The sequence below is a fragment of the Plectropomus leopardus genome, chromosome 5, assembly GCF_008729295.1.
Source record: "Plectropomus leopardus isolate mb chromosome 5, YSFRI_Pleo_2.0, whole genome shotgun sequence".
Taxonomy (NCBI): domain Eukaryota; kingdom Metazoa; phylum Chordata; class Actinopteri; order Perciformes; family Serranidae; genus Plectropomus; species Plectropomus leopardus.
Genome location: NC_056467.1, coordinates 19429841 through 19445675, shown reverse-complemented (window position 1 = coordinate 19445675; position 15835 = coordinate 19429841). Strand labels below are relative to the sequence as shown.

The 15835-nt window shown below is 41.9% G+C and overlaps 2 protein-coding genes across 3 annotated transcripts; both read right to left on the bottom strand.

Moving 5' to 3' along the window:
• Positions 1-412: 412 nt before the first annotated feature.
• six9 (SIX homeobox 9) lies at positions 413-5310 on the bottom strand. Its single transcript, XM_042487050.1, has 3 exons — positions 4754-5310; positions 1543-1703; positions 413-760 (listed from the first exon to the last, which is right to left on the bottom strand). Exons 1-3 carry the CDS (start codon positions 5153-5155, stop codon positions 598-600), a joined length of 726 nt encoding a protein of 241 aa, XP_042342984.1. The 5' UTR covers positions 5156-5310; the 3' UTR covers positions 413-597.
• A 1191-nt stretch (positions 5311-6501) lies between these two features.
• On the bottom strand, positions 6502-15467 carry six5 (SIX homeobox 5). Of its 2 annotated transcripts, XM_042486851.1 has the most exons (4): positions 14667-15467; positions 12389-13076; positions 11626-12286; positions 6502-10666 (listed from the first exon to the last, which is right to left on the bottom strand). In XM_042486851.1, the coding sequence occupies exons 1-4, from the start codon at positions 15431-15433 to the stop codon at positions 10011-10013; spliced, it is 2772 nt and encodes a 923-aa protein (XP_042342785.1). In that variant the 5' UTR covers positions 15434-15467; the 3' UTR covers positions 6502-10010. The 2 variants fall into 2 exon arrangements, with proteins under 2 accessions (XP_042342785.1, XP_042342784.1); XM_042486850.1 differs by having other exon boundaries at positions 11626-13076; positions 14667-15466.
• Positions 15468-15835: the final 368 nt, after the last annotated feature.

The window sequence follows — 15835 nt, the reverse complement described above, 5'->3', positions numbered from 1 at the left end:
GCCGTGGCTGGAGACGTTATGTTTTTTCGGGATGTACATAAGTACTGTCTGTCCCATTCTTGTAAACTCAATAGCTCAAGAACATTTTGAGGGAATTTCTTCAAATTTGGCATAAGTGTCCATCTGGACTCAACAATGAACTGATTACATTTTAGTAGTCAAAGGATAAAGGTCAAGGTTACTGTGACCATGTCTGTCTCATTCTTGTGAATGCAATATCTTAGGAACGCCTTGACGGAATTTCTTCAAATTTAGCACAAATATCCATTTTGGGTTAAGGTCAAGGTCACTGTTACCTCTGGAAACATGTTTTTGGCCATAACTAAGAAAGTCAAATGCAAATCATGACTAAATTTCACACAGATTTGTAACAGGATAAAATGATATATCAGAAAGGTCAAAGGTGTTTGTTTTCAATATCTGCTAAGTGAAGATTTGGTAACTAACTTTACTTGCAACAAATTTTGTCCATTTTAAGTGACACCAGGAAATAGACTTAACATTCAAGAAACAGTAAAACAGCAAAACAGTTTTTAGAAAGGTAATAGATTTAAAAAAAAAACCAAAAAGACAGAACCAAGTATTAGAAGTCACAAATTAAACATTTGAAGTGCTGAGGCCTCCACACGTGTGACGTAGAGGACTTGGTGGGTGAGACAGAGGCAGAGGTGGAGGACGATGGTGGAGGGGATGTGGGCTTCCTGGAGGTGAAAAGTCATTGTCAGAGGAAGGGACGACTTCTCCTGAGGTTCCTCCAGAGCTAGATATTTAGAAAATGGAGGAAGAGATGAGGAGTATCAGAGAAGACTGCATCATGTCTGGACACCACACATTTAAATCTTGCATCATGTCTTAAAATAACCACAAGATGGTGCTGCTGTCCTTTGTAAAAATGAGACTAATATTATGGTCACCAGAAAAATACAACTTCCGTTACGACATCCCTGTTATTTCAGTTTGGTTTTATCGAAAGTGCTTTGCAGATGCATTAAAAAAAAGACCCATTAGTTCTACTTTTACCAGATTTAAAACTGGAAAACAACAATAGCAAGTAAACCAAAAATCAATAGAGAACCAGGCAATGTTCGTGATTGCAATTTCATCATTCCGATATGTTTATTAACACACGTACTGCTGTGTAAACATGAATTTTTATATCGTGTCACTGGAAAATGAAGAGAAGCCGTGTTTCCTCTAGTCTCGTGAATTAGTCATATCACTTCGCAGTCAGCAAACCCGGTGGATCTAATCAATTTTGGATCAATTAAGGTAAACTCCATGCCATACACATGAAGAGCCCTTCCTCTTTTATTTAGTAGCCTACATAAACGTTACTTGATTCATGAAGTATGGATTATTAAATATTAATTAAGTACAACACATTTTGTTTTTGGCGCCGTATTTAATCGTGTCATGTGACTGAGGTGAGAACAGCTGAAAACTGTCATATAGGCCTACTGTTGGAGAGGACTGTCGGTTTAAATTTACTTGCTGTTGGCAGGAGCGCATTCAGTTGTTAAAGTTAGACCCTCGATCACTGACCCTTTAATGTTGGTGTTTCGGTCCCTCTGTCTGCGGTTCTTGAACCAGTTGCTGACCTGTGTGGTCGTCAGGCCGGTGGCCGCTGCAAGCTCCCGTTTCTCCCGGGTGGAGGGATACGGTTTACAGCGGTACCACTCATGGAGTTTACTCCGTGATTTCTCCTGTCAATGAACAAATAAAGTGAGGCCTCGGTGTTAAAGGGGTCGTTCACCCCAAAATTGAAAATACAATTTCCTCCTCTTACCTGTAGTGCTGTCAGTCTAGATTGTTTTGGTGCGAGTTGCCAAGTGTTGGAGATGTTGACTGTAGAGATGCCTGCCTATGACGACGGCAGCGCATGTTGATGCTACTTTTTGCTATATTTTGCTATTTTTTCGACGCCATGCCCCCTTCTGCTGAAGCACGACTTTTGTATGATAGAGAAGCACTTATCAACATCGGGAAAAGGTTTTTGGGGTTTTGACTGAATGCAGCACACTGCAAGAGGATCCCCACGAACCTCTTACGCCAAGCGGCCAGTCAGACCAAAGGGGAAAACAAAACCGAAAGCGTGTTCTTCTGGCTAATTGCCGGTTGCAGGAGAATAAAGTGGATGAGAGCAATGGGAGATCTGCGCACATCATCACAGACATGGTTAACCCCTAACATCCTGGATCAAGCCATTGCACTGGATGGGCGGACCTTGTTGGGAGCCATAAGGACACGAGACTCTGATGCAAATTCAAAAAATGCTCTGCATGGGGCACCTGGTGGCTCAGTGGATAGAGCGGCACACAGAGTCTGTGTCCTCGTCACGGCGGCCACAAGTTCAGGTCCAGCCTCGGCCCTTTGCTGCATGCACCCCCTCGCCCGAAAAAAAAAAAATGCTTTGCAGGGATTGTATGATGCCACCAGCAGCAGCATGCCTGACCACCCAGATGAAATTTTCATAGTAGCTGCTGATTTTAATCAGCTCCTTAGATGTAGCAGGATCAAGAACAAATGTAATTTCTAATAAATGACTAACAAATCTACCTTCTACCTTCTTCTCTCCAGTATAATGAAACTAGATGGCACTCGGCTTGTGGTGCTATAAGCACCTAAAATAACATTTTAAAAACTCAACAGCAATGTCTCCTTCCAGAAATCATGACCCAGTTACTCAAGATAATACACAGACCGTCATGTGAGCAGTTTTACAAAGGAGCTGTTTTCTTTCTACCAAACCACAACTGCCAGCTGTATCACAGCACATAGTGCATCTATGGATATATAAAGAAAACTGGATATAGCGTCGAAGGCAGGCCCTGTTCATTCCTGTGAAAGTTGCTCAGTGGTGCATGAAGCCAAAAAAAAGCTTGGATCTTTCGTATCATGGGGCCAATCAAGCAAGCGCACCAGAGACTAGTGGTGGCCGAGAGGCCAGCTTCCACCAGCCAAGTGTTTCTGCCCTCTGTTATTTTGAATGGAAATAAAAATGATTTAACCGCGCGGCCCTTGGAATGAATCAGTTCCCTATAGTGAAACTAGTAATTTTGCGGGGGTTGTAATACGGGAAGCGTGTATCTACTGTTAGCTCACATAGCACCACTGAGGTAGCTGACTTTACAGCTCAGCTGGGGAGGATGTCATTAATGTTGACAGCTCACACTTTCACAAGCACAAACCTTTCATGAATAGATGCAGATGTGCTTCTGCACTTTGATATGGTTCGCTGGTGTAGTTTTTTTTTTTTAGAAAGACAATACATGAAACTGCTCACAACACGGTCTGTGGATTATTTTGAGTAACTGGGTCATGATTTCTGGAAAGAGACATTACTGTTGAGTTTTTCAAATTATGTTTGGGCACTTCAAGCACCCCAAACCAAATGCCATCCAGTTCCATTATATTGGAGAGAAGGCCGATATCTCCAACACTCTGCAGCTCACACCAAAACAATCTAGACTGGGGGGAAAAAAGCTACAGGTAAGAGGAAAAATATTTGTTTCGATTTAGGGGAGAGCTGTCCCTTAAAAAAAACAAAGATATACGAAGGAAAAAAAAATAGATACTTATTTGAAAACAGGAGTAAATAAGTCTAGCTAGCTAAATCCGTGATAAAAGTTTAAATGCAGATGTACTCTGTGCTGCCATTCAACATTTATTTATGATGAATTGTTTTATTTCTAAATATTTAATGGTGGCCAAAGCCCTTCACAAGTTTAATTTCCATCAATATAACTCCTCATGCTCAACTAAATGGTAAAAATTGTACAGCCAAAGTGTTAAATACTCAATTACAAGTAAAACTCCTGCATTCAAAATTTAACTTAAGAATCGCCAGCAAAATATAATGAAAGCACCAAAAGCAGAAGTTATCATTTTATAAAATGGCTTCTAAAATCTGTTTTATTAATAATATCTGCCTCTAAATGTTGTAGCTGGTCAATAAAGAGCACAGTTTAACTATTATAGGCCTTCTTTTGAGCTATCTATGATAAATAATTATATTTTAGAGGATAATTATATATTTTAGATGTAGTCTGAATCTGCAAAGTAACTATTATAGCCTAATTTTAGATGTCAGATAAAAGTATTTCAGTAGAAAGAACAATATATCCCCATGAAATAAAAAATAGTATATTACTTAGGGGCAGGGGAAAAAACAATACAGCATAGTACTGCAATATTTCTAATGGCAATATTGTATCACTACACAGATTCCAAATATTGATATTTTTTATGATACAAATTATAAACATTGCAAATACAAGTTAAACTTTTTGTAGCCTTCTAAAATATCAAGATCAGTTTCTTTTTCAGTCCTCTAGAAACATTGGGATGAAGTGGGATGAACAGACTGTTAGTTTGTCTTGTGTGGTAAAACAGTTGTTTATAAACTTTGGGGACATAAATTGTGGTTGGAAAAAAAATGTAAATCGCAATATATCACAATATATGTTATTGCAATACTCAGCATTTTGCAAAACATTTAAAAATCGCAGTAGTATCGCATTGTGACATAAGTATTGTAATAATATTGTGCTGTGAGGCCTTTGATGATTCGCACCCCCTGATACTAGTACATGTATACATAAATATAAAATACAGTGGCGTAAAAAACTCAAGTATAATACAAGAAAAATTCACTGTTAATTGCACAGCTAATTGAAATTCATAATAATTTCTTACACTGTGGCACAAATCAGAATGTAAATAACAGTTGGGGGGCACATTTAGGGTAAGATACCTTGAAACAATAGCTGGTCTCCTCTCCATCCCAGATGGTGTGTGGAAGAGGAAACTTCCTCCTCACGCGATACTTCCCCACAGCTCCCAGGGGTCGTCCCCTCTGCCTCTCAGTCTCCATGTAGTGGGCTCGGAGCCAGAGCTGCTGCAGGAGCGGGTGGCTGCGGTGGGAAAAGTGGAAGCCCTCCAGCAGGGTGTAGAGTTCAGTGAAGCGGCCCTGGTGAAAGGCCACTGCGGCTTTAGCCTTCAGCACACTCTCCAGCTCCCCATGGGGAGGAGAGGAGGAGAGGGGAGGAGGAGGAGGAGGAGGAAGAGTGCAGACGAAGCCAGCAAGACGATCCATGCAGCCGCTCTGCAGGAGGACCTCGCACACACAAGCCACCTGCTCTGAAGTGAAGATCATCGTGATGGGACTGAGATGTTGGCCCTCAAAAAGCCCTGAGATGGAAGTTGCACCAAAGTCTGTCTAAAAATATCCTCTAAAAATCTCTCTCTTAAGTTTTTGCAGGAGTGAGCTGGAGCCTCCGTGGAGCAAGTGTGTTTATCGTTATTCATCATTGCCCCGGCAGAATCAAATCACAGGTAACCTGAGACCATCAGGGCTAAAACAACACACTGCACATCCCTCCTTCTCTTGTGCAAACACATGCATACACACACACACACACACACACACACACACACACACACACACACACACACACACACACACACACACACACACACACACACACACATACTCACTCGGCAATCACCCAGAGAGAGAGAGAGAGAGAGAGAGAGAGAGGTTTTGCCATGCAAAAAGAAAATATTTGAATACAATTTTCATGCCAAATTAGAAGCAAAATATGCCAAAAAAAAGTTTTAGGGACTTGTTTATTTATCAGAGGAGAAGGGAAGCCCAGGTATGACTTTGCTTTTTGGTTTTATCTTTGCCCTCTCAGAGGTTACAGCTATCCTAAGTGACTGCAGGAAATGTATGACCCTCACCCCACCACAAGTAACTATTACTGTTACTACTATTTATTTCAGTATTTACACCAAATGTAAGTGCTGGCACAAACATTAGGGACTGAACAAAAATCAGCAACTCAGCACTGCAGATGTGTTAAGATCTCCAACATTCCATGTTTGAATTTTAAAAGTTGAAAACAAAATCCTGGAGTTGGAAAAAAGCCTTCTTCTCGTTTTTGTAATTGTCATGCAGAAGCACAGAATTTAATGTTTTGTAAAGTATCTGGTTAGTGTTAACAGTTATTTTTGCTAAAAGTTTAAAATAAGAACTGTAGAATTAAATGACTTAAAGGGATAATCTCATAATTTTCAGCTCTGTTGATTGGGCGACATCTGTTGCTGGTGGTGATGGCAAATCCTATTTAACACTACAGGTCACAGAGTTCTGGGGCAGTAAAATGAACTGTTTAGAATGGAAGTCAGGCCATGATTGGGATTTTGTATTATTCTGTGAGCATTTAAATGAAAATTTTCAAGATTATTACTTTAAAGATGGAAGCCTACGTTGTGCTTGATGTGTTCAAGGACTGTCAAATGTGAAAATCCATCAATAATTTATGTTTTATAGTTTCTGGCTATGATGTAATAGGTTTCATTATGGAAAATCTTAAACACTCCTTTAAATCCCCCCAACAACTCTTTAAAGCTGTATGCCCCTCCTCTAACCCCCCACAAACAGTCCCTTAGTGCTAACAATAGTTCTCATTTCCCATTCACTCGTAATAAAAGTCAAACTTCTTTTGTAAATGTAGTTTATTACAATAATATGTAATATAAAAAATAGAATGCATTTGAATACAAAAATGAGAAAACAAGAACCTTGAATGACAGACACACACAATCCCTTTCACAACTATCAAAAAGTCAAACAAAATACATTATCTTTGGTTAAAACTGGAGTCATATGTGTCAGGTAGGAGAGTGAAAATGTATCCGAGGCTACAACGAACGGGTACACATGTGCAGAAGCCCACAGAGGCTTTAACGTCTACATACTTTGGTAAGAAATGGCTCATATAAACAAACGCAGGCTACCGTATTTTACATGTAGGACACGTTTCCCTTTTCCCCTAACTACTGATTTCAATGTTCAGTTAAATTCAGACTAAAATTGATTTGTCCAAGCTATTTAAAAATCTACCCAAAGGCCACTGGGAACAAATTAAATGTAATAACAGGGATGACCCCCTGTGATTCTAAATCAATTTAATATCTGTAGTCTAAGATAATAAAAACCTCAGTTTGCACAACAATGTGACCTTCTAAGTGAAAATGAATATCATTTCCTATCTGCGTTTTTCCAAAAGGACTCATTTCTCACTGATTGATACATGCTTTAAATAGATTAAATGTACAGAAAAGACAAACAACAGACATAGTAATAAAAAAGACCCCACAAAGGCCATTATTGTAACTAGATGCGACACGAATGTTTTTTGTGTACCATAATTGGCTAAAGGTTGACCGCTACCTGTGTTATGATGGTGGAAAGCTCATGTGATGATGAGAAATTTTAGGTTGTAATTGAAGGAGCTTTTCCATCAGTTTACAACAGATTTGATCAGGAAATCGGTATCTAATTCTGTCATTTGGGTTTTTATTAAAGTGAAACTTCTGTATTTTTCAACCTGGATCCTATTTTCCCACATTTTTTGTATTTGAGTGACTCAAACAGACAACAGTTTTGGACTGTATTTAGCAAGAGCACTGCAGCCAGAGCAGCAAAACATGCAACCTAATCCCTATGAGCAATTCTGCACCGTCAGTTTGCTTGTTTTTGCTTTTGACAGGCTCAGATTGATTCAACTCCCACCAACTTTTCCAATGTTGCTTTGTCATTTACCACAAGACTTTAAAATAAGATCTCTGCTTAAATGAGACTTGGTCAAAATTACAATAAGATCAGCAAAAGTGAAAGAAAAATGTGTCATTTCTCTGTAGTCTTCTCCATAATGTTGCAAGACATTTATAATAACAATCCTAGCCTGTCAGTGACAAATACAAACACTTTACAGGGTGGTGCAGTCTGTTTTCCAACTGCAGCATTCTTGCTTAATTCTGGAGCAGTTTTAAAAAGCTTGTCTCTATTAGTCACTTTGACACAGAGACATGGGAAAATAGGGTCCAGGTTCAAAAAATACAAAAGCTTCCCTTCTAAGGTCCAATTTAGAAAGGACATCAGAGCAGAATATGAGTCCAACCACTGTCATAACAACATGGCAGCGCAGCGTAAACATTGTGTGGATGAAAGGTGCAAAATATACAAATAGGAGATTGAGCTATGACAATGCAACCAAAACTGTCACATTATATTTCACTGGAGATCAAACAGACGCAGAAATGTGGGTATTCAAAAAAGTCCAAAAAGTGAATCCCAGCATTTGGTCGGTGTATAGCACTTGAAAAACTGTTGGAAAAGAAATTTAAACCAGTTATCTTTAAAATAAGGCACTTAACAATATATCAACAAAAGATTTTGGATGCAACACTAAGTGGGATCACAGCAAATGCTTTAGTGTCATGCATGCTTCATTTGAAAGCTTTCTCTCATCTCCCAAATATACTGGCTTTTAAACTCAGTCATTGTGCCACATAGTGTCTTATAAAGAACTAAACATGCATTGCATAGAGTATAGACCCTTTTGTTTCCTGTTATAGTTTTAATAATGGAGGGCAGCATTCTCACTGGAAAACTGCAGAAAGTCTTTTAGAACAGTTGACTGATAAAATGCAGTTTGGCAGCATTTTTCAGCCCAGACTTCAGTAACTCTAATAAAATACTGCTGTATAGCCCTTGAAGCTATGATGTAATCACATAAAAATCAACTAAGCTCTGTTTGTGAAGAAAATAATCTTCACTATGTTCCTGTAGTCTTGCTAGAATACGTCCTGAAAGTCTGAGTCCTGGACTGGCCGGCAATGCTCAGCTACTTCTAAATTCATGCTTTTGCCAGATAGTCTGGTGTAAAGTTACTGCGGTGGATCTAAAATGAAGTACTTCTACTGCCAGCAAAAACCCCAGACATCATTTCCAAGAACAGCTGAACTTAGTCTGTAGTCCACAAAACTGCAAAGAGGAGCTGATAGAAGAGGCAAAGCCATAACGCCTTGCGTAATACAGCCTCATGATAGTCTCTTTTTTAAAAACTGCTACCTGTAACTGAGGCGTGCAGACTGAGCTGAGTTAGTTCTTCTATCAGAATCTGATAAAACTGATAAGGCACGTACGGATTTTAGTAAAAAACCAAACTCAGAGACGCATGAGAACATCCCATATAACCATGCCCCTCCATGTGAAATATAACCGCAGAGGATTTATCTCAAAAGCGCCAGCTAAGACCATGATGGTATCTGGCCCTGCTGAGAGAGCAGAGACAGGCAATGTCCCTCCCTTTCCAGTGTCCCCCATGCAAATGAGTGAATCCTAGGCTAGTGAGGGATTGGCCTACTTAACCCTAACTTTTCTCACTCCTTTGGCCTACACCTCACCAGTGTTACTAACAAAGGAAACAAGTACTTGACAATCATAAGAAGCTCAAGGCGGGTCATTCTTTCGCTATCCTAGGATTCGCAAATGGGTCCTAATTTTGTAAAAAATATATGGTCAGTAGTCAACAGCAAGAGACAAATAATTTTTTGATCCCGTTTGAATTGTGCCATGAATTACACATTTGTCAGTATAAAAGATATATATCTTTTTAACCCTGCAGATCAGAGTCTAGCCTGCAGCTCTTGCATCAAGGACTTTGTATATGGGACAACTGCTCCACCAAGTGAGCTCCTGGGTGCCCCAAAAGATCCCTTTATTTTAAAATGAGTAACATTACGGTTTTTCGTAGGTTTGTTGTAGTACCATTTAATTTTGTGTGAAACCACGTAGTAAACTACATTCCTCATCTTGCTCAAGAGATGCAGGCACAAACTGTGACGTTCTTGATTTGTAAAATGACATACATCATAGGTGTAATTCATGGTACATTTCAAAAAGGATCTACAAAATATGTCACTCCGCATTAACTACCGTCGAGTCTTTTTCCGAAATAAGGTCCCACGGTGGTCCACTAAAAGGGGGCGGACTTTACCTTTTTGTACTAAACATTTTGTAAAAATGCAAATGTTTGGCTCTTGGAGGTCTGACAATGTGGAATATAATCTTTCAGACAGCAAAGTCTGCAGCCTACTGTGTGTTTCATTGTTTTTGTGTTTTTTAGAGACATGGGTTGCCAACCAGCCAGGTAAACAGACTACAAGCCCAGATCATCGTCCACAGGGACAGACTGGAGCTGAGTAAGAATCTTGGAGTCCCCGTCCATCTCCTCTGGATTCCCCAGCGCCGAGTTGGCTTCTACATCCTGCTCTGGCGAGGGGCTTCCCAGAAGCAGCGACTCTCCTCCAGGCAGGCCTAACAACGCTGGGTCCACAGGTAGGTCGCCCTTCCCGCGGACATCAAACACAGTTAGACTAGCTGATGTGGAAAGAGGCACGGGGCTCCAGGCGGGTTGGGACAGCTGGGTGCTGGGTGTCACCCCGCTGTACATGGGACTGAGGGTAAGCATACTTTCTGGGGTGAGAGTGTTCGGCGTTGTGGTGACTGAATGGTCCAGAGCATGAGGGGAGGGGACGGCAGGTGTCCCAGTCTCTGGAGCGCAGTACGGTGGAGACATGTTGATGAAGTTTAGGGGCGATGGTGTGAGGCCACTGGGGGTCGGGCCTGAGCTGGTTAAGGCTGCAGGAGGAGTGGAGGGGGTAAGAGCGGGGCTCACTCCATTAGCAGAGATGGGTGAGGGTTCAGCGACTGGTTTCAGGGGCAAACTGGTGAGTTGGATGCCTGCTGGGATGGTCAGAATCAGCTTGCCTTGCTGGACACTCAGGTAGGGACTTCCACCGAGGAGAAGGTTACCTACGGTGGGGATCAATGATAAATTGAAAGCAATCAAGACTAAGCAGCAACATTCAAACAAGAGACACACTAGTATGAGATGTGGCATTATAACACGTTTAGGCAGCAAATTATTTTTCAGACCAGTACTTAAAATGATGTTTGTTTGTTTTTTAAGAAATAGTCTGGCAGTAATAATATTTTGTCTATCTTTGCATTCTGTTTATTTTTATTTTTTTTAAAATGAATGTCATATGTAAGACGATCTGTTTGTTTTCCCTTAACTTTCTACATTTACATATGTTCTATTATAGTTTTGCGCATTGTTTCTTGGTTGTTAAAAGACTATTAATAAAACAGCCGTGTGTGTTGCTAAACAGAATTGACAAACATTCATTAGATAGAGTTAAAAAAAAAGGTTATATTTTACAGACCAAATAAATTATGCTGATATTTTTACAACTACTGCTATTTATTTTATAACTACTGGTTATATAAAAATTACTTATATCAAGTGACTGTGCATCAGCTAATCCATGTAATGAAATACTTGCTACTTACATTAGTACTAAGAAGGAAAACGTTTCCTGCACCTTCAGTATAAAAAACGTGCTTCTTTCCAAATAAAAATATCTTAAGGCATAAATGTCCTATTATGGCTGCAAGTTTTACTGTTTGTGAACTGACTCGTTGCTGTCCTTTACTCGATATAATGTCAGAAAATGCTGAAAAATGCTCATTATACAGTGAATTCCCAAATGCATGTCTTCAAATTGTTAATTTTATTTGACTAATAGTCCAAATCCCAAAAGATGATGATGAAGAAAAACAAAAAAACATCACAGTTTTTGGCAATTTGCTTGAAAATTGTCAAAAAAAACTCTGTCAAAAAACCTGCTGACTCATTTTCTGTTGGTGGACTCATCACTTCAGCTCTGCTCGCTATGTTTATCTACAAATATCTAATGAATTCAGCGTACCTGGAGGAGCAGGCGGCAGCTGAATGATCCCAGAGTTGAGGAGCTGCACACCAGGGGCCACGCTGGTTGGGGGGCCGACACTCTGAATGGGCCTCAGCTGGTTTATCCTCAGAGGACCCTGTGAGACGCCTGTAGGAGCTGAAGTCAGGATCTGTAAGGGCACTCCAGCGGAGGGGATGGAGAGGGACGGACTGGCAGGTACCACTTGGGGGAAAGAGATGGTGGAGGACGTTTGGATGGAGGAGACTGGGACCAGCTGAGGCATGGAGAGGGGGACTAACTGTGCTGGTGTGGCGCCTTTGGCCTGGGGGACCGGGACTACTTGTGTTGGCGAAGCGATGGAAATAACCTGTGGGACCTGGATTTTGTTGGGTGTGGAGTTTGTGCTTTGGTCCCCCAGTTGATGTACCGTTCGCTGTGAGAGCTGATTGTTAAACTGGGAGATAGAGACGATGGTCGTGGCGCCTTCGGACAGAGTCGGCGACGCATCCTGTTGCTGTTGCACCAGTCTGTTGCTCGTGTTCACTGTCTGGTTTTGGAACTGAGGAGCCGGCGAGGTGATGGGGGATACTGGGACCAGCTGAGGGCACTGGGACACCTGCGCTCCTGAAGAGTGCTGGACCAGTTGGGATACTGGTATACCCTGGATGGAAGGCACAACCTGCGGCAGAGAGAAGACCTGAGGGGTGGAGCTGCTGGAGGAAACCACAGAGCTAGAAGGGTTTAACTGGGAGCTCGCTGTGACAAAAACAGAACTGATTACCATGCCTGCAGACGACATGGAGGCCGGGAGGGTGAGCGTGTCCTGGCGCTGGGTGTTTTGTGTTAAGACTAGCGAGGGGAGGCTTGTAGGGGAGGACAGAGTTGGTGAGGAAGGGGATAAAGATGAGGAAGAAGAGACTGTCTGGCTGCTGCCCTCTGATTCAGGGATGAAATCAATCGCAGTGCCGCTTTCTGTTTTGGCTTGCAGAAGTGGAGAGATGATGGAGGGAGGGTTTGAGACTGGCGTGGTGTTAGTGCTAAGAACGACTGCTGGAAGACTGTTCGGCTTGGCCTCCACGGCCGAAACCTCGTGCGGTGCCACAGAAACAGCTTGCTGCGGCTGAACACTGATACTCGGTTTGGTTATGACCTGAGCCCCGTTCAGTATCAAAGGAGAGTTGGTTGCAACAGGACTCAGTGTGACCGTCTGGCAATCGCCCAAGCTTAGCCCGTTAATTATGACACCAGCACCGGTGCCGGAGATCAGGGAGTTTCCGTTGAGTAATAATGACTGGGGGGCTGTGAGGAAGCCTCCGGAGCCGTTGAGGATGAGCTGGCCTCCCGTGCTGCAGGGGACGGCAGAGAGAGAGATGATGGACGCTGTGGAGCCGGCGGCCTCCTCTGGTTTGTCGGGAGCGTCGTCCATGGGGCTCGCCTCGTCCTCAGTGCTGTGGTTCCCATCAGACTCACTGGAATAGAGGACAATTACACGAGTCAAACACAAGCAAAGTGTGCAATGATGATGATGATGATGATGATGATGGCGTACAGTTTGTTCAGCACCATTTAAGATCGGTTTTGATCTGAGAATTTATTCAATTCACACTCAGAGTAACAGAGTTTTAAATCTCTACAAAGTTTAGGAGAATTTAAATTTGCATTGTTGTGTGAAAGAGACTTCAAGAGTCTTAGTCAGAAGACTTTGCAGTAATACTGAAATATTACTGAAAATACCCGCTCAAAGTAACACATTATTTGTGCCGTATGTGTGACGTGTTGGGAAAAAAAAGTAAGATACAGTTTTTTAAAGGCATTTAAGGCATTCTTAAAGCTAAAACAATTAGTAGATTAGTCAATTGACAAAGAATTGGCAGTTATTTTGGTAATAATCAACTTAACACTGTCATATTATTCAAGCAAAACCACTAATTATTTGTGTTTTAACTCATAATTGCAGAAGTAATAATAATAATAATAATAAATTATTATTACTACACTTATAAATATCAATATTCTGGCTATTTAAAGGTGATGACATAGGAATCATTTTCATGATAATGTCCTTTGTTAGAGTCAAACATTGATTTAAAAAGGTGTGAAATGTACTATAGTACTATAGAAAGTACTCTAGAAATTAAAATGTCTGTGTGTTTAGATTAAGTTATGATAATACTTTTCTTATAGTTTATTATAGAATGGATTTTTCAGTGGTTAACTTGAAATAGATACTAACCACTCAGTCTTTATTTTTTTAATCCTCAATCTTATCTTTACAATCTCATATCCTGCAGAGAATTAGTTTGAAACATTTCTCTTTGTGCAAACAGGAAGACACAGCTGGGTCAGATTCCTAGAAACTTTTAGGGCGTGTACTTGGTTAATGTGGGTTAAAACATATAGCAGCCTACAGATTGTCTTCCAGACCACCACAATCCCTCTGATAAGATAACTCTCCTGTATTCTCTCTCTTATCTGCTCACAATTTGCCTCCTGTGCATCTGTAAACTGAGATTTCAGACTGTGTGAAAGCAAGTTTAACTGGATTCCCCCCCTTTTTTTGGTCAATCCCCCCACCTTCCCCGGCTGAAGCTTTAGCTCTAACCTCAGTCACCCTGCAGGCCCGAGGCAGTGCAGGGTTCAGGAAATTTGAGCCATGGAGAGTGCCTGGATCTCACATTTCATAACAAAGCAACATGCTCCTGGTGTCAGACCTGTGTGGCTTTACTGCTGTCAAAAAAAGTCAGTCCCTCCTGCCAAACTTTTACTTGATACAGTGTTTTTTAAAGTTTTTTGTTTGAAGTTTAACGTGTGCATATTCTCAGTGTGCAGCCCTGTGCAGCAGGCCTGCAGGTCTTTGTTTACCATTGAGGTTTGGTCTGTTATAGTTTTTCACTGACTGGTCCGGGTGATTATCAGTGCCATATAACACAAAGTAACGAGCAGCTTTCACACGAACAAAGGGAAGTTAAAGACAGCTGTCCTCTGGATAATGACCTGAATGTCACCTAACTCACTCCATAAAGAAGTGCATGCATGTTATAAATGTGTCGTAGACTTGCCTTTTGCTGTGTGTCCCAGACGGGGTCCTGTCCCTCTGCCTGCGGTTCTTGAACCAGTTGCTGACCTGTGTGAGGGACAGCCCGGTGACTTTGGCCAGGTTTTTCTTCTCATCCGGAGTTGGATACCTGTTACTCTTGTAGCACTCTTTTAGAGCATTTCGGGACTTTTCTTTGAAGCAGTACACGGTCTCCTCTCCGTCCCAGATGGTTTTGGGTAAGGGGAACTTCTTCCTGAGCCGGTACTTGTCCACTGCGCCCAAGCTGCGGCCCCGGGACCTCTCCGCCTCCTTGTAGCGGGCTTTCAGGTACAGGTCCTGCAGGAACCCATGGTTAGACGGGTGGAAGTCGTAGCTCTCCAGGATGGCGTACAGCTCCTTGAATTCCTCCCGGTGGAAAGCCACCAGTGCCTGGGCCTTCAGCAGGGTCTCGTTGCCACGTAGCAGCTCGGACGAAGGAGGTATGGTGGAGAGAAATCTCCACAGGCGATCCACATTGCCCGCCTGCAGGAGGGCCTCGCACAGACATGAGACCTGGTCAGTGGAAAAACTCAGAGCCGACTTTTGGAAACTTTGGAGTAGTTGTTCCGAAACTTGCACCGGATCTTGCTCTTCTTTGTAGTCCGCTGCCGTTGGCTCCTCTGTGCTGTTCTCAGATTGTTCTGTAGACTCCAAAGACAAGGAAGCCATTTTTACTTTAACTTTTTTTTCCTGCAGTGGTTCCTCCTCCTCTGTCTCCCTCCCTCCCTCTGCAGCGCTGCGCTCTCCCATTCTCCGCCAGTCCACCAGACCATGAATGTGCCTGCGGCCACGCCCCTTTTCCAACCTAATCTACTGTCTTTGTTCATAGTTACTTTATGAAACACACACTTAACTTTGTATGTTAGAATATAATGCAGAATATCAAAACATTTCCGTCCAAAATCAGCTTTTCTCGCTCTCACTCTACAAACTGTCTTCTCCTCTCACGCGAGCCGTAGGATAAAACTTGTTTCATTAAATGTTTCATACATCTTACTAATGTGCTTAATGAAACAAGTAAAGAGACGTTGTTGCAACATTTTCATGCTGAAATACTCCACTATAAGTCATGGCCTCATTATGAGACAATGGGGCCCCGCACAGACATGGAAAAGCCCACCCCCGCGCACACACACACACACACACACACAC